The following is a 25,940-nucleotide window of genomic DNA, read 5'->3' on the forward strand; positions in this document are numbered from 1 at the left end:
GGCAAAGCTCCGAGCTCCCAGTCAGCAATGCCGACAGTTACATTACTGAGAACACAAAATGTGAAATTCAAAAGAATAATAATTTAATACAATTCAATATTCAAATGATAATGATTTCCCACTCTCTCTTCTTTTTCTCGACCAAGTGATAGCATATTGCATCCGTTGATTTATATTGTGAGATCGCTTTTCCACCTGTCCTTGTTTTCAAATCAGCTGTATGTCTCCTATCTCCCTGATTTTTCATCTCCTTCGGACGTCCCTCCTAACTCCTTCCCCTTCACTGCTCCTTCTCCAATTGCTCCTCCTCGACTTCTTTTCCCCTCCTCCTTGACTCTGATCTCTGACTAGCAATCAATTCACAAGCGACTTCTCCACAAGTTTCTATTCCGTCTCTCTCCTAGAGACTCGGGACTAAGCCACACCGGCAGTCTGTCATCTAAAAGCTTCTGCACTTAATTACAATTGCAATGCCGTAATATTCTGCAACAATCGATCAAATAACTCATTGATATTTACGAAGCGTTGTCTTTCCTTATAATGTTTTAAGTTTTCCCGCCACTTTACGAATTGCTTTCCCGGAGTTATTGTTTTACCTTCCAGCATGATTGTTCCACAATTACTGAAGTTTATAGTCTACATTACTCAATTCAATTCGGATTGAAATGGCAATCACACCCACTCTTAATTCCCGTAGGAATTCGATGCTACCCAGTTCTCTTCAACTTAGCAGACAATGCTACGGCCGTCTGCCAACGTGGTGAGATGTGGGATATGGCTGCAGGATGGCCACTATCTGACAATTTCACACTAAAGATCTAGCTTATATATATATATATATATATATATATATATATATATATATATATATATATATATATATATATATATATATAAGAATGTTCACATTATTTGTTTATTTCCTAAGAAAGCAACAATCACTTGTGCAGGATACTTGATTTCTGTATTAATTAATAAATACACCATGACATAAAATGAACGTTAAATAAAAGAAAATTCCATTGATGATACTATCTTGGCAAAAATAATTGATTCATAGATTCGTAGCTTTATATTAATAATTTTGAAAATTCTACTGGTAGAAATTGAAAGTTGGTGATATTTGCTGTTAGCCTATCCCCTTTAGAAACTTAAATCGATTCTATTTGAATTCACTTGGAGAAGTATAAATTATTTAGAGTCAAATGCATGTTCTATGCGAGGAAAATATACTCGTTTGACAATTATTTCAGAAAATATCTCCCTTTATTGTTTTTTTTTGAGTTGATATTATTTTTAAAGGTTCTAAATTTGAAATAAACTGAATTCTACAACAAAATATAGAAATGGTCTTATAGTGTATTTAAGTTACACCAAATGAGAGAGTAAGCCTATTTTCAACGACCAAATTGATCAACATGTAACATAACCGTTAAAGGAAATGCTTTGACAGTTATCTCAATGTTAATGAATCTGTCTGTATTTTGTTAGCATTATTATCATTTTGAATCGATATAAATTAATTTACATAAATATATGTTATGAATAAACTAGTATGTGTATACATCTAGCGAAAAACAGGAATAGGGAAGGTTTTTGGAATTTAAAGCGTTGGTTTGTTCCAAAAGAGAAAATACATTTAGTTCAAGATTTATACAGTGTTTTATTCTGGAGATTTTATGGATAATGTCTGATTTCTTAAACATCTACAGTATGAAAGTTTCCAAAAGTCAATTAAAAGTATGACTACTGGGGAGGAGGCTGTCATGTTTCCCGAGAACGTGTTATTAATCATATTCAAAAAAGGTATGATGAATTTGCAAGCAACATTAAATGCAGGGAACAACTTCACACCTCCTACTATTTTAATTGTTGTGTTCAACAAGAGTCTTATGCGCTTTGTTCGTGAGATGTGCTACATGCAGTGCGAAGATTTTACAGGAGCTAGGCGATAATGTGGTTAAAAGAGATTAGGCATTTTACGAGTTTTAGGAAGGTGTTTAATTTATATTGAATATCCCCATCCTACCATGTAAAAAATATCGATATAATTACTCTGGTGTAACAAATTTGAACGAAGTAAATATGTTCTATCTCGTCTCAATATTATCCATGAATTACTTGAGAAAACCCAGTTTATGTTCCCTTACATAAATTAAGACAAGCATTAGATACATTTATTTTATATTTCTTTATAAAACAAATTTCATTTGGTCGTAAACCATTTACAAAAAGCAAAGCAATAGTTTCCATCCCGAAAGGTTCGTGGCCATTTTCCTGATTTTTCCAGCAGTTTACTCTTTGCTAATATCTTGGCTTCACATTATCAACGGTTGTCACATCTTTTTTATTTCCCAAACGGCTGAAATCGATTGCTTGTTTGTAATGTGGCGGCATATTGTGCTCAGGAAACGTTCTGTAATGTTTGTGGTTCTTTCGAAACTGCCTAAAAAAAACCAGAAGAAAACTTCATAAATTTAATTTCATATTACCTTGCATGAAGATCCGTTTCCGATAAGATGTATCATCCACAGTATCTTGGCTAAACATCAGAAAGCACTATTCTGTCTAGAAAACAGAAAACGTCTGGAAAATTAGTAACTGTTCGTTTCCAATATTCACCTCTATAGTTATAATTGGATTAAAACGTATTTCTTTCTAGAAAACAACAACAACAACAACAACAAGAACTGAGAAAGGAAAAACACTGGCAATGCTATAACATAAACATAATATAACATAAGGAACGTATTAACTTTTATAGAGATATGTCGATTAAATGAAAATAACTTATAAAAATTAAAGGAACATAAATATTTGCATTTGCCATAATACCTGGCCAAGGAAGTATATTATGTAAATACAAGATATTGATTTCATTCAACCTGCCTGAAGATGACAATGATAATGAAGTATATCATATAAATACAAGATATTGAGTTCATTCAACCCACCTGAAGATGACAATGATAATCGCTACTAGTCCAACAATAATAACAGACTGTGCAGCAAGTACGGCTTTCACCCAGCTCTGTACCCCAGTATCTGCAATAATCAAATGCGATGTGTATCTACCATTAAATGTGTTTAAATAACACGGAACAAGTATGCACTTTGAGTTTTTAACACTATTCCTATAACTTGTTAATGAAAACAAAACGAAGAAGTTATTCCATGTTAATAAACTATTAAACAATTAAGATATTAAACTATTGCTTAAGTTGCTATTGGAGATTCCATGTCATCAAGTCAATGTGACATCAGTGAAAGAATTATAACATAATTATAACACAACCAAGTGCTTGAGGGCAGTAAACGTTGCCATTACATATATTCGAGACTTTTCCTAGTATGTTGTGCACAGAGTCTATCTCTCTCTCTCTCTCTCTCTCTCTCTCTCTCTCTCTCTCTTTCTCTCTCTCTCTCTCTCTCTCTCTGTATGTTTCAATATGATATGACATACAAGACATTCAGTAGAAATGATAAAGCTCTATGACAACGGCAAAATGTCGTCAAGACTAAAGACTTGACATACTGTTGGAAACAGTGGCGATACTTCATATATGATAACTAATTATAACTAATACAATCTTCGCCAATAGATGGAATGCAATTGTATTACAATATTTGTCCTTCAATGTATTGATATAAGTTATGAAAGGATGGTCAAATGTAGATTTTGTTTTTAAATGTTCGTCAACGTGGTCATTTTGGGGCCATCATCAATCTTAACTAAAATATAAATCATTGTTGGAAAAGTTAATTCTAATTTGATTTAACCAAATGTATTCATCGATGATAGTTGATTGATCACCGCCTTTTTTGTTAGCATAAATGATTCTGAATAATAGTATCGACTGCAATCGACTGTTACGATGCCATCCTGAAAATAAACTCGGTCAAGAAAAGTGTTTGTCCTGGTACCAATGCATGCATTCCAATAAGCGGCTCTTTCATTGTGACATCATACCAAGCGACATATTATCTGGTTTAGGATGGATGGCATGTTTTGACTGGCCTTGTCGAAAGATGTTAGCGTACTCTAACACGGATATTGTTGAAGTCACGACAGAAGGGGTTTCGTTTCCGATCGTACGTTTCGATAAGATTTGATCAAGGCAACGTTTTCGTATTGTCTCGGCACGAAATTACCTACATCTGTTAATGTCCTTAACAGCACCAAACCACACCAGTCTGAGGGGTTCTACCAGTAGGAGTGGTGGTGGTGGGGCTTGCTTAAAGTGAAGTGGGCAACTGTCTCGGTCATGACCATAAAATGTGGTATTGTAACTGAAAGAGGGTTGGTGGAACACTCCAAAATCAACTACAAATTGTCGAAACAACGAACTTGAAATGTGATGCTGCAACTGAAAGGGAGTTGGTGGAACATTCCAAAATCAACGGTTAAAATGCCCAAAAGACGAAGTTCAGTGTCAAAATCATTTTTACTTCTTCACGTAAATTTTTGTCGATATTTCGTTCAAGAAACTATAGTTCATTTAAAGGCCAGTAAAAGCGCCTGCATGGGGCCAATTGTTTCGTTTTCAATTACAAAACATATTCATAGAATCTCATGCCCTGGTTGAAAGTTTGACATGTTGGGGGAACTATAACGAGAGTATTATTGTGAGTCTAAATATACCATTAGCAATGGGTATGCGTTCTCCGTCTGTTATGGGTGGTCGAGTAGTTGGGACCTTTGCTGCAGTTGTTGTCGAGGTCGTTGTAGTGAATGTACTGGGATCAAAATCTGAAATAAATTACAAATTTGATAAATTACAATCAATATAGCTATGATGTCAATGTTGTTTGTGTATAGCAACACATAAGAAAGATTTATGCTATCATTCCTTAATTGGCCAACAAATGTACATTACAGTGATCCTAACTTGCATTCCCACATCCAACCCGTCTATGCTTGTCTTGAATTATATGGGAAGATATATGATAAAATATCGAAATTAAATAATTGGCTAAACGACAACAGCGCCTGCGCCAGAAATTTTTCTTTCTTCTCATTTTTTAAACTCAATGCCACTTGATAAACTTGAATTTTGTTTAAGGATAATTGTTATAAATAAATCCAAAATTGTATTGTACACATTGCTATCTATGTATTATCTACATAATATACATACTAATGCTAATTTATATTTAGTGGAAAATATTTCAAATCAGCATTTTTACAGATATGAACAGTCATGTCTAAAATAGTTTATGTATGAATTACTTAGTGAGCAATGTCACGAATTTACTTATGTACATGTCAGGAATTGTATTTCTGCACTTGGTTTATAATTAGAAAAATAATATTTAGAATGGAATGCCTGGTAGATTTGAAATGTTAATATCTGCATCTATACATAAATGGCTATACCAATAAAAGACAATATTTACACAAAAGAACAATATCCTTAGCACATTTCACTAGAAGATATGCTTATCAATATAAAACATGTAATAATATGTAATGTAAATCTATAAATTAAAATGTCTTAAATCCTGGTTTCAGGTAATGATGTCCTATTGAAGCAAAGATTCATTATTTATTATGTTTGCCATGCTATTTTCCTTTACATAAAGTTTATATGTTTGCATGCCTTCTACATAAACGAGAAAAGGTGTATATTTTTCTATGCCTTTTATATGAAAGAGAAAACGTTTTAAAACTTAAAGGACAAAGATTCAAAGATCGATCAGTCACCCTTCTTACCTTGATTCGAACGTTTCGCCCCTGTTCCCCACAATACATTTTACCAAATAAAAACGTATTTTAATGGACACAGTCCTTTATATAATCTTGACCTATGTCAGAAAGATTTGATATTCTAATCAGGATAAATTTGAGCGTCCTTCCTAAACCATGATTATACTGCTGTAGTTAATTGTTGTTATTTATTTTTAGCAATTTTCACTGAATGTAACAATTACATTAACGAATCAAATGTGCAATTTTTGCACATACGTTGGATAATTGATATCGGTTGGACAAGAATAAATACGTTATTGATGAATGATTTGAATATCTAATTAGATCTCAAATATTTAACATATATACATCAGGAATATTATGGCCAAGTGTATTTATTTATCCTGTGCCAAGTAAGTCGAAATTAGTATCTTAAAATTATGAGTTAGTATCTCAATTTTCAAGTTAGTATCGCAATGGTTCGACTTAGTAACTCAAAAGTTCGATTTAGTATCTCGAATATTCGGGGTAGTATATCTTAATTGGGAATTATTATCTCGTGGTACTTTGTGCTGATAGACATCCTTTAGAACTGGGCACAACATGGATCACTCGCGAGATACTTGATTGGCTCATTCAAACAGTATGAACGGTAAATTTAGTCATAACTTCGAGAAATATTGATTCGCGCTTGTAACGATTCTTTCAGCATGCGTATGCATTATCACTAGAAATAGAGAAATCCCTACACAAACGGTCATGGTTGGTAAAGGAGCGTAGCGGATTATCGACCGTACTTGCGACAATGTTAAAAGTATTACAAACTATATACAATGCTAATTAAGTATTGCATATCACATATTGGCTTTACATCACAAATATTTTGTCTCATTACAAAAAAATCGTCTACTGATATACAAAGGTCTGCATGAAATACAATCTTTTAAACACAGCTTTGAAGACGACCCTTGGTACTCTGAGAATAATAATAACAAATGCTAATTTAATTTAACCACAACAAAATATAGACATATAACATTGCTGGCCTTGTAAGTCATAAGGGAATATAAATATTTAAATAAAAACTATTTTACTAAAAATAAACGTTAGGTGTCTAGTATTGTTGTCTTTCCACAAGGTGTGTGTGCGTGTGTGAGAGAGTGTGTGTGTGTGAGTGTGTGTTTGTGTGTCTGTGTTTGATTTTGATTTTTAAAAAAAGCTTTACAAATATTTCAGTCATATCGCTACGATGTCCGCCATGCGGCAGTTTATTGTGATGTCTAGCACTGGTGCAACATGCGGAAGACGTGTATCATTATGTCCCACCAAGTCAAATGATCCAGATGCCAAGGTGACCTGTCATAACACTAACCTCTTAATGCTGAGCGTCTTGTGAGACACCTGTCAGTACCATTTTTTATAAGTCTTTGGTTTTTGCAACTCGCTTTGAATAAGAATACAGTAAATGCCATATTATGCCTCTTGTTTAATATTCATCTATGCAGATAACTTAACTTTAATGAAACAAAAAATATTTGTTTTTTTCCAATCACAGTGACCTAGACATATGACTGACCCTAAAATCAATATACTTTTTCCTTATCTCCAAGTGTAAGGAATCTACAAAGTTTGGTCTAGGTATATGATGTGAACACCAATGCTATTGTGCAGAAGCCATCTGTCTTCTTTAAGATATCGTGACCTTGGCCTTTGATCTTTGACCCCAAATTTTTTAGGTTTTTTAACCTTAAGTGCAAGCAATTCACAAAGTTTGATAACTATACATGTTGGAGTTATTGTGCGGATGCTAAATTGGTAACAGACATGCGGACTGACGGACATCATAACATTATACAATCAACTCTGTAGCGGATGTACAAAAAAGGAAGAGTTGGAGTAGCTGTCAATGCAAACTTTTTTCTTTTTCAGTTTTTTTGACTACATTAAAAAATTATCTCTGGAATACCTACATGAGCAAGAAACTTAAGCAGTTTTTCTGGTGCAAAGGATAAAAAACTCCTGAATTTATCTGCTATAATCTTTCTCGGATTTTGTTTCAGTAATTATATATTCATTAAAAGTACAAGCATTTCATGGGTTAATTACTACTCAGTTATTGTTGACAACGACAAATGGAAAATTGTCAGTGCAAAAGTTTAGTCAGATGATGAAACTTAACAGCTGAAGAAAAGTGTGGTGGACAAAAAAACACTTTATGTATCGTTCGTAAGTACATTTTATAGTTTATTATCCAGTGACAGAAAGGAACATAATAAGACTGCAGAACTTCTCGTCCTGAGAGACTAATGATTTAAAAAAAAATAATATTAAGAATATATTTATACATAAACACAATTCCCTTCGCCAACAAGAACGAATTAGTGCATTTGTCAATATACAAACTGGATACGATGGCTGAATCACTCATGCACACAACTGAAGTCAGAGAAACCTACCGATGCATCCATACCTAGTTGCGTCGTTTTAATATAATATGGTCGAAGATAATAGAGGACAACCAAAAAATAATGGCACATAAAAATCAACCAACCATGAAAATCAAGTCATTGTTACCTCCATCATGTATACCATATTACTGACTTTGAGATGCAAAACAGAATCCAAAACACCCGAGGGTATAACAAACACATGATAAAGGTGTATTTGAGCAAACGTGTAGAAATGAAGGAAGAAATAAACAGAGGAAATGTCAGAGTTTCTCACAACTTTGTTTGGGAAGGAATGGCAAACTTTTTAAACAGAAGAGAAAAGCTAATGTTTATTCTCAACAAGTGGCTTCTTTCACCACGACCTGCTTGCTGAACATCATATTTACATATGCCGCCTTATGAAATTATTAGACTATAACTCGAACTTTCGATTATTAACTCGAACCTTCGGGTTAATAACTCAAAATAACGCGATAATAAGTCGAAATCTGAGGATAGTAACTCAGACGTTCGAGACAATACAATATTTCGAGATATTAGTAAAACGTTCGAGATAATAACTCGAAATTACCAGATACTAAGTCAAACATTTATAGATAGAAAGTGGAAATGTTGAGATGCTAAGTCGAAATGCCGACATAGTAAGTCGAGATTTCGACTTACTTCCCACAGGATCAACCAATCCACTTGACGCTAATGCCCCGTCGTATATACTTATATATATTTTCACCTCTGTTTTCTTTTTTTTTCTTCAAACGGAATAGTAAGCAGAATACTCACCGAAACAATATCGCTGTTGAAAACTACTGGGAAGATTCTCCAAGCAATACACTATATTTGACGAGTCACAGCGCTTTACCTTGATACTGTACGATGATGCACACAAGCTTTCGAATCTTGCCACGCATGCTGTCCTGTTTACTACACCTTCTCCAATCGTGGGAATGTTGCCTGTCGAGTAATTAGAATGTTTAATTCCATGGACTTATTGATATTAATTTATGTGTATTAACTAACTGATATTAATCTATGCGTATTCACAAACTGATATCAATTTGTGTGTATTACCTGACTCATATTAATTTGTCTGTATTAACTGACTGGTATTAATGTGTATGTATTAACTGAGTGATATTAAATTGTGTGTATTAAAGAATGAAATATGCAGTAAAACGAAACAGGAAACAATGCGATACTGCGATTGTTGGTATGCTCTACGTCAGATCATATACTAATTTCTGGAAGGTATATATTTAGACAATACATATTCTGCTATGTATATTTGATTTAAATAATATTAATTTAACTTCATCATTGTTTCTCAGTTTTAATTTCTTTTATTCCATTACATGCTATTGTAATGTAATTTATTTACTGGATTTGACATTTTCCAGAAATTCATATTAGAGAACTTTAGTTATGTTTGACCTGACTGTTTTTCGTGAACACTAATAATATAAACTTTGTATCTAATGCAGACCTAGTTCCTGACCTTCACTGAGAATCAGTAAGAGTCGAAGTAAACAACTGTTTTTTTTTTTCTTTTCTTCTTTCTTAGTGTAAGATTCATAAAGTGAAATCGAGGTCATAGTGGGAGTCGTGATGTTAGGCATGTAAAAAAAAGTTTCTGTTTTTTCTAAAAAGTGATTATGTGACCCTCATACGGGAATCTGTTTTGCGTCTTAATTTAGTGTATAACAGTTTTCTGTTATGAATTTAGGCAGTCAAGCTTTTTCCTGGAAATACTTGAGCTCTAAATTAATTCCTGGACAATGACAGTTATCAAAATTTACAAAAAATTTAAACACTGGAATATTTTTTTCTGCTATTCAACAATGAACCGTTGACACATCACTACGACACTGGCCACATCATACGTCATCGCCTTGCTTTTTGGATTTCATCGGCATTAGAACTCAATTTCATTAAGAGGTTATATTACTAGGACTTTTATTTTTTAATTCTTGGATTATTCTTGGATTATATTTAGATTTGATTCGTAAAACCGTAAGTTCTTTTTCTCATTTTATCTTGTGTTTATAGGGAAATAAATTATTTGTTAAATTTCACTAAGCTTGTTCTCTTCACTCTTTTCTTGTTGCGTTTTGTAAGATCCTAAACGTTACAAAGATAACTGGACGCTCGTCCTTCGGATATATGTATTTTAGCTAAAATATTTCAGAAAACTTGGGCTTTTAAAATTTGAATTCCCCTAGATTTTGAGTTCTTTTAAATCCATAGCATCATTTATCATTTTTGAAATCTTTAGTGAAATCAGCAAGCTTTCTTTTCACCATTTCATCAAAACTAGAGAATATTTTTAATTTTACCCAGGAGTGGTTGGACATTTTGAAAATGGAAGCGAAGATACAAAATTAGGAAATTAGAGATTAGACTGGTTCAGTTTCAGATAGAAATGATACAATTAGGAAAGAAAAAGGGAAGAAAGAAAAATGCAGTTTCAGAAAGAGAAAGATGAGAGACAGTTACAAAAAGAACAAAATGCAGTTACAATCGATGAAAGAGGAGAGAGAAAGATAGGCAGATACAAATGCAAATTGAGAAAGAACAACAAGATAGGCTAATGCAAATGCAAATGCAAAGAGAAAAGGAACAACGGGAATTTAAAATTAGGTTAACAGATTTAGAGCTGGCAAAGGGAAAACACTCCCCTACGTTTGATGTTTTAAGAAATATCAAGTACGTACCTCCTTTTCTGGAGAAAGATGTAGATCAATATTTTCTTCGTTTTGAAAAACCTGCTGAAAGGTTGAAATGGCCTAGCGAGCACTGGACTCTATTACTACAATGTGTATTTACTGGTAAAGCTAGTGATATTTACAATCCACTGTCACTATAACAGAGCGCAGACTATGATGTGGTTAAGGACTGTATCTGGATGGGTTATGAGTTAGTCCCTGAGTCTTATTGACAAGGTTTTAGGAATTCTGGAAAATCAACTGACTAGACTTATGTCGAATATGCATTGGGAAAAGCATGACAATTTGATAGGTGATACTCTTCTAGAAAGGTTAATAAAGATTACGAACGTATCAGACATCTCATATTGGTTGAAGAGTTTAAGAATTGTATCTATAGTGACATTAGGATTTATCTTAATGAGCATGAAGTCGAAACCTTGGAAAATGCTGCTTGTGCTGCTGACGAGTATTCTTTTTTCTCATAAAGTTTCTTTTGCAAATAAGACTTCCGCTCATCAGTCGTCTGGCAGAAAAGTATTTCAACCTAATACAAGCCCTTCTAAATCTCAATATTGCACAACGTTTAAAAATCAAGCTTCAGATAAGCTTGATCGACCATCCTTGTCTCTTCCTACGTGTACTTATTGCAAGAAGAAATGACACGTTATTTCTGATTGCTACAAATTGAAAAATAAGCATCAGAATCAAGACAGACCTATTCTAAATAATCTTATTTATAAGAGGTCACGGTCATGTATTGAAATCAATACATGTGTTGGGTCTAATAAACCCCAGTCTGATTTGATTATGGATAATTATGAACCATTCATGTCGAAGGGTTCTATATCACTCCTGGGTGATTCGGCAAATAATATCCAATATTAATATGTTAAGTGACACAGGAGCTTCTCAGGGTCTTTTATAATTAAGTACTTTGCCTTTTTGTGATAAGTCTTCTTCTAATGAAAGTGTTCTTATTCAGTAGAGTGCGGCGTTGTTAATGTTCTTCTCCATTGTGTAAAATTGTCATCAGAATAAGTCTCAGGACCAGTGACAGTCGAAACAGTGCCTGTTTTACCCGTTGAGGGCATTCATTTGTTACTAGGCAACGACTTAGCTGGAGACAAGGTTGTGGTTAATCCACTTGAAACTGACAAGCCTTGATTATATCAGAAAGTCGATCCTATTGAAAAAGAATCCTCTGATTTATACCCAGGTTGTGCATATTTATGGCAAAAAAGCTCTTGAGAATGACGTTGATCGGGAAAGTATTCGTTTAGCTGACACATGTATTGGTCAGGCTTTTGATGAGGACACTTTCACTCCTTGTTTGGATCAGTCAAAAAGTAATAATCACAGTGATCCTCTTTTAACTATTCAATTTATTTATTCTAATTAGGATGACTAACGACAAGTACTTATCGTTGAACAGGAAACAAAATCATGAGATCTCCTGTTTGTTTCAACCGGCCATTAGAGAAACTGAAGCCACTGAAATGCCTCTCTGTTATTTCATTCAAAATGGGACTCTTATGAGAAAATGGAGACCTCCCGAGGTACCTGTTAGTGACAAGTGGTCAGTTAACTATCAAATTCCAGAATATTACATACAGGAAATGCCTAGTCTGGCCTATGAAACACCTTTGGCTGGTCATTAGGGATTAAAAAGACATATCACAAGACCTTGACTCACTTCTTTTGGCCAAAAATTAAAAGTGATGTTTGTAAATACTGCAGATCTTGTCATACATGTCAAATAGTATGAAAACCCAAAAAGAGAATACCTAAGGCTCGTCTGCAGCTAATTCCACCATTTGACGAACTAATTAGCAGAATTATGGTAAACTGTGTTGGTCCCTAACCTAAGACCAAGTCAGTTAAGCCATTCTTGTTGACCATAATGTGTACGTCAACAAGGTTTCCAGAGGCAATCATTTTGAGGAACATTAAATCTAAAACAATAGTAAAAGACTCGATAAAAACATTTTTATGCTGAATTTGGGATGTCGAAATCCGTCCAATCGGGTCAAGGGTTGAATCCCTTACAAATTTATTGAGCAAGAGAAACAAGTTTATTTGGACTGAGGAATGTCAGGAGACTTCTTATAAGTTGAAAGCCATACTTAAAAGTGCATCAGTTCTTAAAGCTCCTAAATTCAGCCAATAATTTATACTGTCTGTTGATGCAAATAATGTTGAGTTGGAGAAGTATTGATTCAAGAAGACGAAAATGGTGTTGATCATCCAGTGTGCTTTATTCTAAGAAATTAAATAAGCACCAAAACAGTTATTCAGCAATCGAGAAGGAATGTTTGGCTTTTAGTTTGGCATTACAACACTTTGAAGTTTACATTAGTTCAGCTCCTTCCTCGATTATTGTGTTTAGTGATCACAACCCCCATATTTTCGCCGGCAAGATGAAGTAAAAAATCATAGACTACTAAGGTAGAGTTTGTTGCTATAGGAATATAATATTGACATCAGGCACATCAAGGGAAATATTCTTAAATAGCAGATGCACGTTCCCGTGTATAGAAATGTATTTTGTCATGTATAATTTGTATAATTCGTAAGAGTTCATCTTATGTTATTTTTTTATATAAAAAACCCAACTTCATAGGCAATTAATCTGTGGCAAAAAGAAAGCTTTATTATATAAATCTTTCTTTTTTCTAATGGGGGGAAGTGTCATGCATATTTTATTTAATTTATATTTGGTTACATTTAATTGTTTGTCTGTTAGTTTTAACATTTTTAATGCCATTATATTATATTATAATATAATAGTATTTACTGGATTTGACATTTTCCAGAAATTTATTTTCCAGAAATTTAGTTAGCAAATACATTGATGCTTTTACAAATGATACAAAATGTAAAAGGATTTGTAATGAAAGGTAAAGTCATTAAACTGCGTTTAGAATCTGTTAACACTTTGACGGCCAGTAGCGTTGTGTGTGAATAATGATTCACAACTTGTTTGGGTTTGTCACCGTAGTAAAGTCTTCCTGAAGCAGGTTTGCGCCGAGGCGTTGGGCTACACTGAATGCTTGGAATTTATTATATAATGTCACTTTAACAACGGTATTCAGGTCGAAGCTTACATACGTCGATGACTTCATTTCGACTGTTTGTATTTCAGTTTATTAGATTGCTGGGATTACATGTTTTGTTTTCTTTGTTCAAAATATTTGGAAATGAAAAACCATGATGTCTTTTATTAACCTAACCCTTTCTACTTGAGTTATCAGCGTATAGGGAAGGGTAATAGTGGTATTAAACCAGAACTAAATACTAAATCAAAATTGGGACTTAAAATCAAACTATCAATATTATTTGCCTTATGGGGGGGGGGGCGTCAATTGAAATAATGTCCGTCACAAATGAGGAGCATATGGTCAAGATTTAATGTTAACTAAGAAAAAAGTAGATCAAAGTCAAACCATTCATCCAGATTGGAGTTCCGGTGCCACATCCATAAGGCGACACATATCTGGTTGTCATGTTGAATTCTGTGCCGTACCAAGTATCATGGTCCAAGTCATAGAGGTCGCTCCGGTCGCTAGAAAGGTAATTGCAATCGGGGCATCGGTCAGACATGTAGGGAAATGGTTTATGGTTTCTACAGGAACAGGGGTCAAATGTATCTGAAGCGAGCAAAAATAGAAGCATGGATTTGAGATGTTTATATAGAATCTAATATACTTAAATTTGTGTTCGATACAATATTGCAAGTGGCGACACTTCTTTGTCCGTGAATATTTCGTTTTTGGCAATATGTCTTATGTAGAACATTCATTCAGCTTTGCAGATATATGGCTATCATCACAGGCAGGAAATTGAACGAAAGACAAAATATCAAAGATAGTATGATGGCCCCCCCCCCCCACCCTTATCGATGATAAACATAGGCAATGCAGTGAATCTCCAGGTTTAGTTTCCTTGTGATCTTGTTGCATCTTGTTTTATTACCTACTCTACCCACCCCAACCCCTAGATAATGCTATCATAATAATAGTATATTCTCTCTCTTTCTCTATCTCTCTCTTCTTCTCTCTCTATCTCTCTCTCTCCCTCTGAATTCCAACTGAATGTGCGCTAGTGCGTCCCGCGTTTCAAGCTATTGAAATATATCTATTGAGAAGCAGTTATGACACAATGTATATGTTTACGAATCTCTCTCACAAGGTTTCAAAAGCATCTAATTGTACAGAACTTGGTTCGAATCTAGATATCCGTTATACATACCAGAAAACTGACAGCTCTGACCTCCTGTAAGAAAACATATTGAAAAATAAAGCATAATGTTCATATTATTGATTCCCATGTTAGTATAGCAGACCATGATATACTTGATTCTACAGCTAGTGTCGCAGACAGTGACACATTAATAGCTATTCTATAGCTAGTATATCATACAGTGATATGCTAATAGTGATTCTATAGCTAGTGTAGCAGACAGTGATATACTAATAGTGATTATATAGCTAGCATCGCAGACTGTGATATACTAATAGTGACTAGCTAGTGTCGCAGACAGTGATATACTAATAGTGTTTATATAGCTAGTGTAGCAGACAGTGATATACTAATAGTGTTTATATAGCTAGTGTCGCAGACAGTGGTATACTAATAGTGATTATTTAGCTAGTATCGCAGACAGTGATATACTTATATTGATTATATAGCTAGTGTCGCAGACAGTGGTATACTAATAGTGATTATATAGCTAGTGTCGAAGACAGTGATATACTAATATTGATTATATAGCTAGTGTCGCATACAGTGATATACTAATAGTGATTATATGGCTAGTATCGCAGACAGTGATATACTAATATTGATTCCATAGCTAGTGTCGCATTGTTATGCTAATATTGATTATATAGCTTATGTCGCAGACAGTGATATACTAATAGTGATTCTATAGCTAGTGTCGAAGACAGTGATATACTTACAGTGATTAGCTAGTGTCGCATACAGTGATATACTAATAGTGAATATATAGCTAGTGTATTATAACAGCTATTAATGACCAAGATTATACACCATAAATGAGACCATACCCAAATCAAGATAAGAACATTAACACAAATCAGAGGTAAACAACAAGTGAAGCATTTACACAAGTGATAATTTCTCTGAAATATTATTCATGGTAGTACGATTGACAGAAATTAACTTTGAAAATAACGATTGCACCTCTGTCGTCCTGGGTTCAATATCCAGCTCGTTCGTGCCATTTACTAGGGTACAGGGTCACCCGTTTAAGGTTGGAAGTCTCTTTTATTCCGCCATAAAGGCCACATAACGCCAAATCTGATCCGTCGAATGCAGTTTAGAATGAAATTTACGAGCCTGTTGAGCAATGGTTGTAAACTAAATATCGTTCATATTTAATATTTTAAACCAAAACAATATTTTAATTGCAATTCATTCTGAGAATGAAAACAATTGTAGAGAATCAATAAGTACTTTCTTGTATAAAAGCTGGACTTAATTCAGTTTTTCAAAGTTAATATGTTGACTATTAGTTATCATTTGCATTAATAATTTGATTTGTTAAACACCTATCAATATTTTACGTTAGAAAGGGGAGGAGTTTTGTTGTCAATTGATAGAAGTAGAAAAAATTACTTTCGATTTTAAATTCCGTATAACCATCGTTTGAAAGGAAACAGAAACTAATTTTTTCCGATGTTTCAGGGTTACAACTGAAGAAGCGTGATTAACAATGCTGAAATCTTACTTGACATATAAATAGCATATAAATTAGATCTTGATTGCCTCATCAGGTCTTTCCGTCAGCACCGGCAAAATCCGGGCAATGATTCCACGTTTGGCTTATCACAATATGTATCACAATGTTTGTTTCTGGGTAGTAAGTGTTAATTCGTAATTGCTTATTCCTAAAAGGTATGGAAAATGGCTATTATCCAACATAAACTTTGCTTTTGTAACCAGGACAGTGATATTTTGAAATTTACCTATTTCCAATGAGAAAACAGACGAATTTGTGTCTTTTCGTTCACATAAAGGCAGATAAAACAACACACGAATAAACATTAACAGGTATTTATAGTAAATTAATACAAAAATGACCACAAAAGATTCAGCAGTGAGTAGTTTTTCGAGATTCACCAGTCTCAACCAGCTCCACATAGTTTTCGGTCTTGTGATTGCCCAGGAAGCCCCGAACCACTGCGACAAAGCTGTTCCAAGCCGCTTTCACCTTACAAGTAAGCTTCTTGGGGAATTCATTGCACTCCATAATCTTCTTTATCTGTGGTCGGTCGAAGATACCGGCTTTGACCTTTGCTTCAAACAGCTTAGGGAAGAAGTCTTGAAGGTACTTGAAGGCTGCCGACTTATTATCTAGAACTCTGACAAATTGTTTCATAAGGCCCAATTTGACGTGCTGTGGTAGCATCAGCACCATCCTGGGGTCCACCAGTGGATCCCACTTGACTTTATTCCTCCCCACAGAGGACACGTTCCGTTGTGGCCAGTCTCGACTGTGTTAGTGCAGTCCCAAAGCAAAGATAGCAGGGAAACTTGGTAAAATCGCCTGGAGACCGTCAGGAATGAAACAATTTTGAAGCATTCGATGACATTCAAGTCATACTCATCATACTTCAAGGCGTCCAGCATGGTCTTGATGTTGTTGCAATCCTCTTTGAGGTGCACCGAGAGAGCCAAGGGAAGAGACGGGTACTTGTTTCCATTATGGAGCAGCACGGCTTTTAGGCTCTTGGATGAGCTGTCAATGAAGATGCGCAACTCATTCTTATTACAGACAATTCCGATTGCCTCCAACAGACTGATCACAATGTGGTAGAATCAGACACCATCTTTACGGGTGAAAAAGCTGGAAAAAAAATTGGTGACGCTTCCTTGGATCTACGACTTGCACACTTTCATCCAACAAATTCTACTGCTTGAGCCTAGACGTATGAAATTGTCATTTTGATCTACGTCTTCCTCGCTCTCTGACTTGCTGTTCCCTTGTAACGACAGCTGCACTCTGGGAGCTCAGGGCAGTGTGGCACAGGGGCGATTAATAAAAGAAGGTCCAAATACGTGATAGCAGGTGCACTCTTGCCTGTCCGACGTTTGTAAGGGTCCACCATGCAGAAGTACCAATTGCCTGAGTGGTCAGTGGGTTCCCACCAAATTCGTGGGATAGCGAACTTCGTGGCTTTCTTTTCCCCTCCGTACCATCCTGCAAAAATACATTTATTTCACCCAGGACTAATGTGTTAGAGATTCTCACGACATTTTTATATATGACATATATTTTCAATAACATTAAAAATTGTTAAACATTTTAAAATTAAAATCTTTTACGATTTAAAAAATTTTAATAAATTTTAGAACATAAAATTCCGAGCAACAATTGTCCATCTTACCTTCCAGAGTGTTTTTTGCAGTGCTCGCAAGGTGAATTGATGTGCCCACGGTTTGTCTTGGTCCATGACTGGCATGCCGAAATATGCCTTGTATGCTTCGCACATCTTAGCAGATGCTTCCACGGAGTACTTTTTCGTTCATTTGTTGATAAATAGGCTGCATACATAGCAAAGTGCGTATGCCGGATGCTTGCACCTTCCTGATGCCATCTCAGAAAAATGCAGATATTTATGCACTTAGGCAGCTTTAACCAAACTCATCCGATGGGCTTATGGCTACTGAATGTATACTGCTATTTATATTAATATTAAGGTCTACAAATTTCTAGAAGTAACTCCAAGTTTACTCAGCAATGAATATATATGTCATGGTCTGGAAAATAGACAAATTTTAAAATATCGCTGTCCTGGTCACAAAAGCAAAGTTTGTGGGAAATAATAGCCATTTTCTATACTTTTGAGTCATAATCAATTAGGAAATAGCACTTACTGCACAGGAACAAAACTAATGTTACACGGTTTTATAAAGATCATATTTTCGAACTCTGACAGCTCGATGTGATCTAGCAAATCGAGATCGCGTTTCTATGAAAATAAGTTATTATATTCTCATGAAGCAATTCATTAGGATGTGTGACAGTAAAACTTGTAAATTGTATTATGTATACATGGCATTGTGATGTAAGGGAGACTATTCGTCTTCAGAGTTTTTTCTGAGTGAAAATTTATCTTTTTTAACCATCTCCTTTCAGCTGCAACCTTGGTTCATTTGCAGAGTAGCATTCATGATATTGAACTTTGAACATGGCAAGCTTACTCTAGAAACTGTTTCTTATATTATAGTAATATCAAGACGAATGATTTATGTCTTTTTTAATAGAAAGATAGAAACAAACTACGTTCTGTCACACCAACCGTTTAACCAAGTGTGGAATCCATGGGGTAAAACATGTCATACTAAAGTCGATCATGGAACTCAGTTGATTCAGTTTGCAATTGATATATAATGTACCATGAGATATGGGAGTGGGATAGGAGGATTATGGAAATTTCGATTGTATATAGGTACCATCCTCATTTTTTTTAAAAGAGGTAAGTTGCATACCTGTGTAAGGACAACCTTCATCATTTTACCAGAGGTAAGTTGCATATCTGTGTAAGGACAACAGCGGAGTCCAGTAATTAAGAGACATTGTGCAGTTAACGTGGCTCATGTACATTCGGCATCCACTCGGTTAATTTTCACCTAGAGACGCTTGTGCTATCTATGTTACTAAATAACGCTGGAACTCTAGGGCTGCCGTTTAGGTTCTTCTTCCAAGGGTCACCAAAAATTAAAACACTGAGATGCGACCGGACTATGCCCGCCGTTTTGTGTTCGGTATCATTTCTGTCAATTTTATATCATACTATCCAGTCAAGGTTTGTTAGATATAATAGTTTGCTTAATGCTGGTTCTATATACACTCATCTTTCTATCCATCCATATGATTGTATGTTTAACGTATCTGTCCATCTGTGTTAATCTACATATCTATGAATTTGTATATCTCAAGCAGTTATTTATATCAATCTATATAATACAAACGGCTGTTTCTGTCGATCTATACCTCTAGATGTTAATTAAGTTAAATTCAATAACTCATATTCTCTATGTATTAAGGCAAAATTATAAATTATATTGCCAATTCGATTTAATAAGGGTGCTTCTGTTAATAATGGACAATTAAGCATGATATATGACGTTAAAGCTGGTACATTTTATTGTGTCTACATTACATCGCGGCGTAAAGGAGATAAACCCATCAATTTTGTTGACTTAAAGTATCGCCAGAGTGACATGGATCTTTTGTAAGCATCTCAGTGAGGAGGATCCAGCCAGCTTTTTCTTTGTCTTTATAAAGAATTAATTTTGCTTCTTTCCTTTTCTTTCCATTTTTCTTTTCTCATTTTGAATACGAGTCTCATTTATCACATTACGCTATAAATATGCCATCCTAACCCCACTAGAGAACAGATTCGTTTATGTATCTGTCTATTTATTATCTATCTATCGATATATCTATCTACCTATCTATCTATATATTATCTATCTATCTATCTATCTATCTATCTATCTATCTATCTATCTAAAGTTATAGTTTTAAATTGCCAGTGAAAAGATGAAAAGATTTTGACAAAATGAAAATAAAATAGATCTTTATAAGATTAGACATTATAGGATTTATATCAGCTTGTACACCATTTTCCTAATGCAGAGTTTAAAGTACATTGGATATCTTCATAAGGAGAGAGAGAGAGAGAGAGAGAGAGAGAGAGATACTTAACTGTCCATAGAAATAACGCTATAATGGCGATGATAAATGTGATCATTTTTCTGCCTTTTTTGTCAACGTTCGAGTTGGCTCGAAGAATCGTGAAGCAGTCTTGTGTAGTGTACTGAATCTTGAAGGTTGTTGTCAGAGGTATGGAATACAGCTGTAATAGTAGGAGCTATGACACTACCATACACATCCATTTATTGGTACGCATTTAATTTAGAACGAAATAATATAAATCATAATTAATAATCAATATGGCATTCGCCCTTCATAAAATGAAATCAGTTTATTACGAAATGAAGAAATGATTTAGTAATTTTTTAAACTCTTGAACTAATTTTTCATCAAACATTTTCTTAGTTTGATTTATAAGAGAGTTTGTTCGGCGCTGTAACTGTAGGGAAGTTAAAAGCCCTTTATTGGTTTTGTACATTTCGAATGCATATTGATTGCAAATTAGTTCTGAAATAATGCCAATATGACGTGTAAGGCTGCATTGTATATAATGATTTTAAATTGCCTTTATGCTGTATCGCACCGAAAACATACCACAACTTGCACAAAACAGACCATTCCTGATTTCTCCCTGTATGTGTGTGTGTGTGTGTGTGTGTGTTCACAATTGGTAATAACTTCTGGAATTGCAGCAATAGTAGCAATTGTTTTTGGTGTTGAGCTGGTGGTAGTGATAATAGTAGTAGTAGAGGTATTTTTTATTTTTGTGTGTTGTTGTCAATGTTGTAAAAAGGAAGGTGACATGGTAGTAACACTGATGTTGGTAGAAGTAATCCCAATATGATAGGTAGAAGTAGTTATACTAATTGTTGTTCTTGTACAATAGTTGTCGTTGTTGTTGTGGTAATGGTGATAGGAGTAATTGTAGTAGTAGTGGTAACACTAATTTATGTTGACGTTGTTGTTGTGGCGGTGGTAGTTTTGGCAAGAGCAGTAGTAGTATTAAAAAAGTTGTTACTTTTATGGTGGTTGAAGTTCCAGTTATCGTTGTCGTCGTTGATTTGATGTTGGTAGTGTTGGTGAAGACAGAAGCATTAGTAGTAGTACATATATGCAGTAGTAGTCTAATGATGCTAACTAGTGAGATTGGGCAGTAGTCTAACGATTCTCAGTAGCGAGATTGGGCAATAGTCTAAAGATTCTCAATAGTGAGATTTTGGGCAGTAGTCTAACGATGCAAATTAGTGAGATTGGGCAGTAGTCTAACGACGCTAAATAGTGAGATTGGGTAGTAGTCTAACCATGCTAAATAGTGAGAGTGGACAGTAGTCTAACCATGCTAAATAGTGAGATTGGGCAGTAGTCTAGCGATGCTAAATAGTGAGATTGGGAAGCAGTCTAATGATGATAAATAGTGAGATTGGGCACTAGTCTAATGATGATAAATAGTGAGATTGGGTTGGAGGCTAATTGTGCTAGACGTGAGACTGGGATGGAGGCTGATTGTGCTAGACCTGAGACTGGGCTGGAGGCTAATTGTGCTAAGCGTGAGACTCGGCTGGAGGCTAATTGTGTGAATCGTGAGATGGGCAGTAGTCTAATGATGATAAATAGTGAGATGTGGATGGAGGCTAATTGTGCTAGACCTGAGACTGGGCTGGAGACTAGTTGTGCTAAACGTGAAACTAGGCTGGAGGCTAATTGTGCTAAGCGTGAGAATGGGCTGAAGGCTAATTGTGCTAAACGTGAGATGGGCAGTAGTCTAATGATGATAAATAGTGAGATTGGGCTGGAGGCTAATTGTGCTAAGCGTGAGACTGGGCTGGAGGCTAATTGTGCTAAACGTGAGATGGGCAGTAGTCTAATGATGATAAATAGTGAGATTGGGCTGGAGGCTAATTGTGCTAAGCGTGAGACTGGGCTGGAGGCTAATTGTGCGAGACATGGCCGGAGGCTAATTGTGCTAAGCGTGAGACTCTGCTGGAGGCTAATTGTGTTAATCGTGAGATGGGCAGTAGGCTAATGATGATAATTATTGAGATCTATAACGACAAATCATCAAAGAACTATCTGGCTCAGAGTTTTCGTCACGTAACGCCAAGCTGTTCATGATCAGTCTCAAACGAACATGCGTAATTCTATCTAACATGACTGCAAACTACTAGAGAGTCGGTCTACGATGTTTCGAAATTTCTTCAATGTTGTTAGCTGTTATCTTTTTACAATTTAAAACACATTATTTGCTATATCGTGAAGAGTAAACGGTAGTTATGTGCCTTTCATAAGGACATACTGAGGCAGCAGATCCAGACTGGCCTGGTCGGGTATCGAAAAAGGGACACATTGTTGACGAGTCCTTCGCTCTACCAGCTCATGGCACCCTTCTGCAATAAATAACGCGAGGCCATTCGAAGAATAACTATTTGGTTATTTTATAATCGTGACGTGTGTGTACATTACATCGTTATTGGCACACCTCCTAGTAATTACCAACAATAAAATGAATAGAACTGTTGTCCGTTGCGTAAATCAGGTTTCAAATATCCTTTGTTACCGTATATCTGTTAAGACCTGAGCATATCTGTCTTTCTTCCCCAATACGTGAAGGATTACTAATTCCAAACTGTCTTTCTTTCTCAATATGTGAATCATTCTTAATTCCAAACTGACGTTCTTGCCGCAGTATGCAACACTCGTAATTCCAAACAGTTTCATTCGTACCAATCAATGTGCATTTGAATAGTTATGTCAGTTTTAAGGCATTACCTTCATTTAAATCTCTGTGTATTCGAAATGTTATCTCCATGCCGATCCGATTGGCATCGAAGAGACCGTATACATGTTGAAAATATATTTAAAATGTGACAGATGAAAGGAATAGAGTGCATATTGGGCACGTGACACACTGTAGTGTCTTTTAATTCTACATTATATCTCATCTTAATGGTTATTCCTTTTAATTTTTCTCATAAATCATTATCAGAGGATTGCTCGTGCCCGCCTATTCATTTATTTTAGTTAGTTTTTTATGACACTGGACATTTTTATATGCATGAACAGAATCACGAGTTTTATAGGTCATCTTGAAGAAATAAACATGTGCTAAATTGTACATCCATAAACCATATTTTATTAGTTACCACCTCAGATATATATATGACCATTTAAAAATTACCACAGCATACGTCATCGCCTCCCATTTTGGATTTCATCGGGATTCGAACTCAGTTTCATTAGGACATTTTTTTTATTAGGACTTCTACTTTTTAATTCTTCGTTAAATTATAGAAAGTTAGTTGTCTTTACTTTTGTCTTGTTAAGTGCTGTAAGAGTCTAAACTCTGAACTATATATATATATATATATATATATATATATATATATATATATATATATATATATATATATATATATATTTAACCTTACATAAATATAAATTGATTACTCTAACTATTGAACAAGATAAACAACGTGGAATGGACCATCTATGACATTGAAACAATTTGGAAGTACGAGGCTAATTCAACTCGTATTAATTTATAATTGTTGGATATAATTCATATGACTAGCTAAAATGTTCGTTCGTATTGCACTCAAGACATTAACATGTCAATATAACGCGGGGTAGCGTTACACTCAGCTCGGATTCCACCCATATTAATTGTTACGTATATTTGATTTAATTTATATTTAATTTAATTTGTGTTTGATTTGATTTGATTGTTTATGGGTTTTTAAATATTTTTTTTTTCTTTACGTGTCAATGTAATGTAATTTCGTTTACAAGGTTTTATATATTTTCCAGAAAATTCAGTTTGACCTGAATCTTTCTATAAATACCTAACAATAGATAAAGTTGTTTCTATTTTTGCTTTGTTCCTGGCCTTGATTGAGGGTCAAGTAAACAACCTTTTATCGGAGGAAATTGATTGGTTTTCATCAAGGACATGCAGGAGCTATGTGATTTTTACATGTAAACATGATCACGTGATCCTCTATTTCGCAATTAGGCATTTCCAAAATTGCGAAATATTTAGTATTAATAGTGACGTTTAGAGAGAGAGAGAGAGAGAGAGAGAGAGAGAGAGAGAGAGAGAGAAATCTGAGAGTCCGGGCTTCTAAATACTTGATGTCAAGACGTTTTCTACTGTTGTGACCCGTATTGAATCTTTGAGTTTCTTGTTATTGTTAATTTATCTTGAAATTAATTAGACTCTAAAAGATTAATTCGTTTCTCTGGAAATATTATTGTATTCCTACATAAGTTTTGAACAAGGACATTTCTTGAGAATTTCATTTGCATTTCCAAGACCGTATAAACTGATCAGATGAGCTGACCTTACCGATATCAGAGGTCTGGGACGCAATTAGATCTCAACGAAATTGTAAGGTGCTGAAATCAAGAAAAAAGTAGATGTAATCAAAATAAAGGTATACGAATATATATATTTACAAACTCCAGGTCATTCTATATTTGCACATGAACGGCTTACTGGAAACAATAATTCGTTTTTATTCATTGCTGTAATATTGGGGGCACCAGTCTCAACAATGAAGCGTCACAAAAATATTATAATAAATTTGGAGTATGCGCATTTGTTTATAGCTCTCCGTTTTAAGGAATTCTTAGATTTTTTTGATTACTTGTATAATTATGAGAACTTTATCCATTAGAGATATTCCTTAGCTCGAAATAATTAGCCAAGTACTAATAGCAAACGTTACGGAGTATAATATCAGTGAGTTTAGATGATGCCACGGTTTACTTTAGGTGGAATTCAGGTCAGAGCTGTCGTTCCATATTCCCTATTACAATCTAGTGGCGTACTTTGGTCATGTGACTCCAGGTACAGTATTTATGGTTGGAGACTGGCAAATTACACAATGGCATGAACAAGAAGCGATCGTTCCGTCGTTGACAGATACCGTTTATGTCGCCATGGTGGCAAATGTGATGCAATTTTACAGGCAAAATGCGACTCAAATTCATGACTTGACTGACCTAAAAAGCGTAGTAAAAATAGTCCTCTGCGTTAGGCGACAGTTTTATGTTTTTACGGCGCGAAATTATAAAAGTACAGAAAGTTGATGAAGAAAAGCCATGAATGTGCGGTTAATGGACAGTTGGAAAGTTATGAGATCTGTGGCCTTGTATTGATTATATTAATATTTTTGTATAGAATGGACGCGTTGGGTTTTCTAATTTACAACAGAAGTTGTGTGGAAGTCTCTATATTATGGGAGACGTATGCCTTCTAGCGGAATCCCGCCACGGTTTGACACCAATCGGTCAGAGCAAATACCCCTGATTTGATCTGAGAATAAATGAAATTGTATGTTGCAGCTGATTGTTCACCGATGGCGTAATCAGTGGCCGGTACCTTGTCAAACTAAATCAGTTTATTACCTTACATG

General features: G+C 34.9%; 1 protein-coding gene across 1 annotated transcript; it reads right to left on the reverse strand.

Annotated features, from left to right (window-relative positions):
* Nucleotides 1-66: 66 nt before the first annotated feature.
* Nucleotides 67-20,676, reverse strand: LOC149800475 (pancreatic secretory granule membrane major glycoprotein GP2-like). The gene is made up of 7 exons (XM_089960104.1): nucleotides 20,578-20,676; nucleotides 15,090-15,113; nucleotides 14,285-14,488; nucleotides 8,920-9,090; nucleotides 4,643-4,750; nucleotides 2,955-3,045; nucleotides 67-2,446 (listed from the first exon to the last, which is right to left on the reverse strand). Exons 1-7 carry the CDS (start codon nucleotides 20,621-20,623, stop codon nucleotides 2,305-2,307), a joined length of 786 nt encoding a protein of 261 aa, XP_089816230.1. The 5' UTR covers nucleotides 20,624-20,676; the 3' UTR covers nucleotides 67-2,304.
* Nucleotides 20,677-25,940: the final 5,264 nt, after the last annotated feature.

Source organism: Sinohyriopsis cumingii, chromosome 5 (assembly GCF_028554795.1).
Source record: "Sinohyriopsis cumingii isolate HCF-2022 chromosome 5, ASM2855479v2, whole genome shotgun sequence".
NCBI lineage: Eukaryota > Metazoa > Mollusca > Bivalvia > Unionida > Unionidae > Sinohyriopsis > Sinohyriopsis cumingii.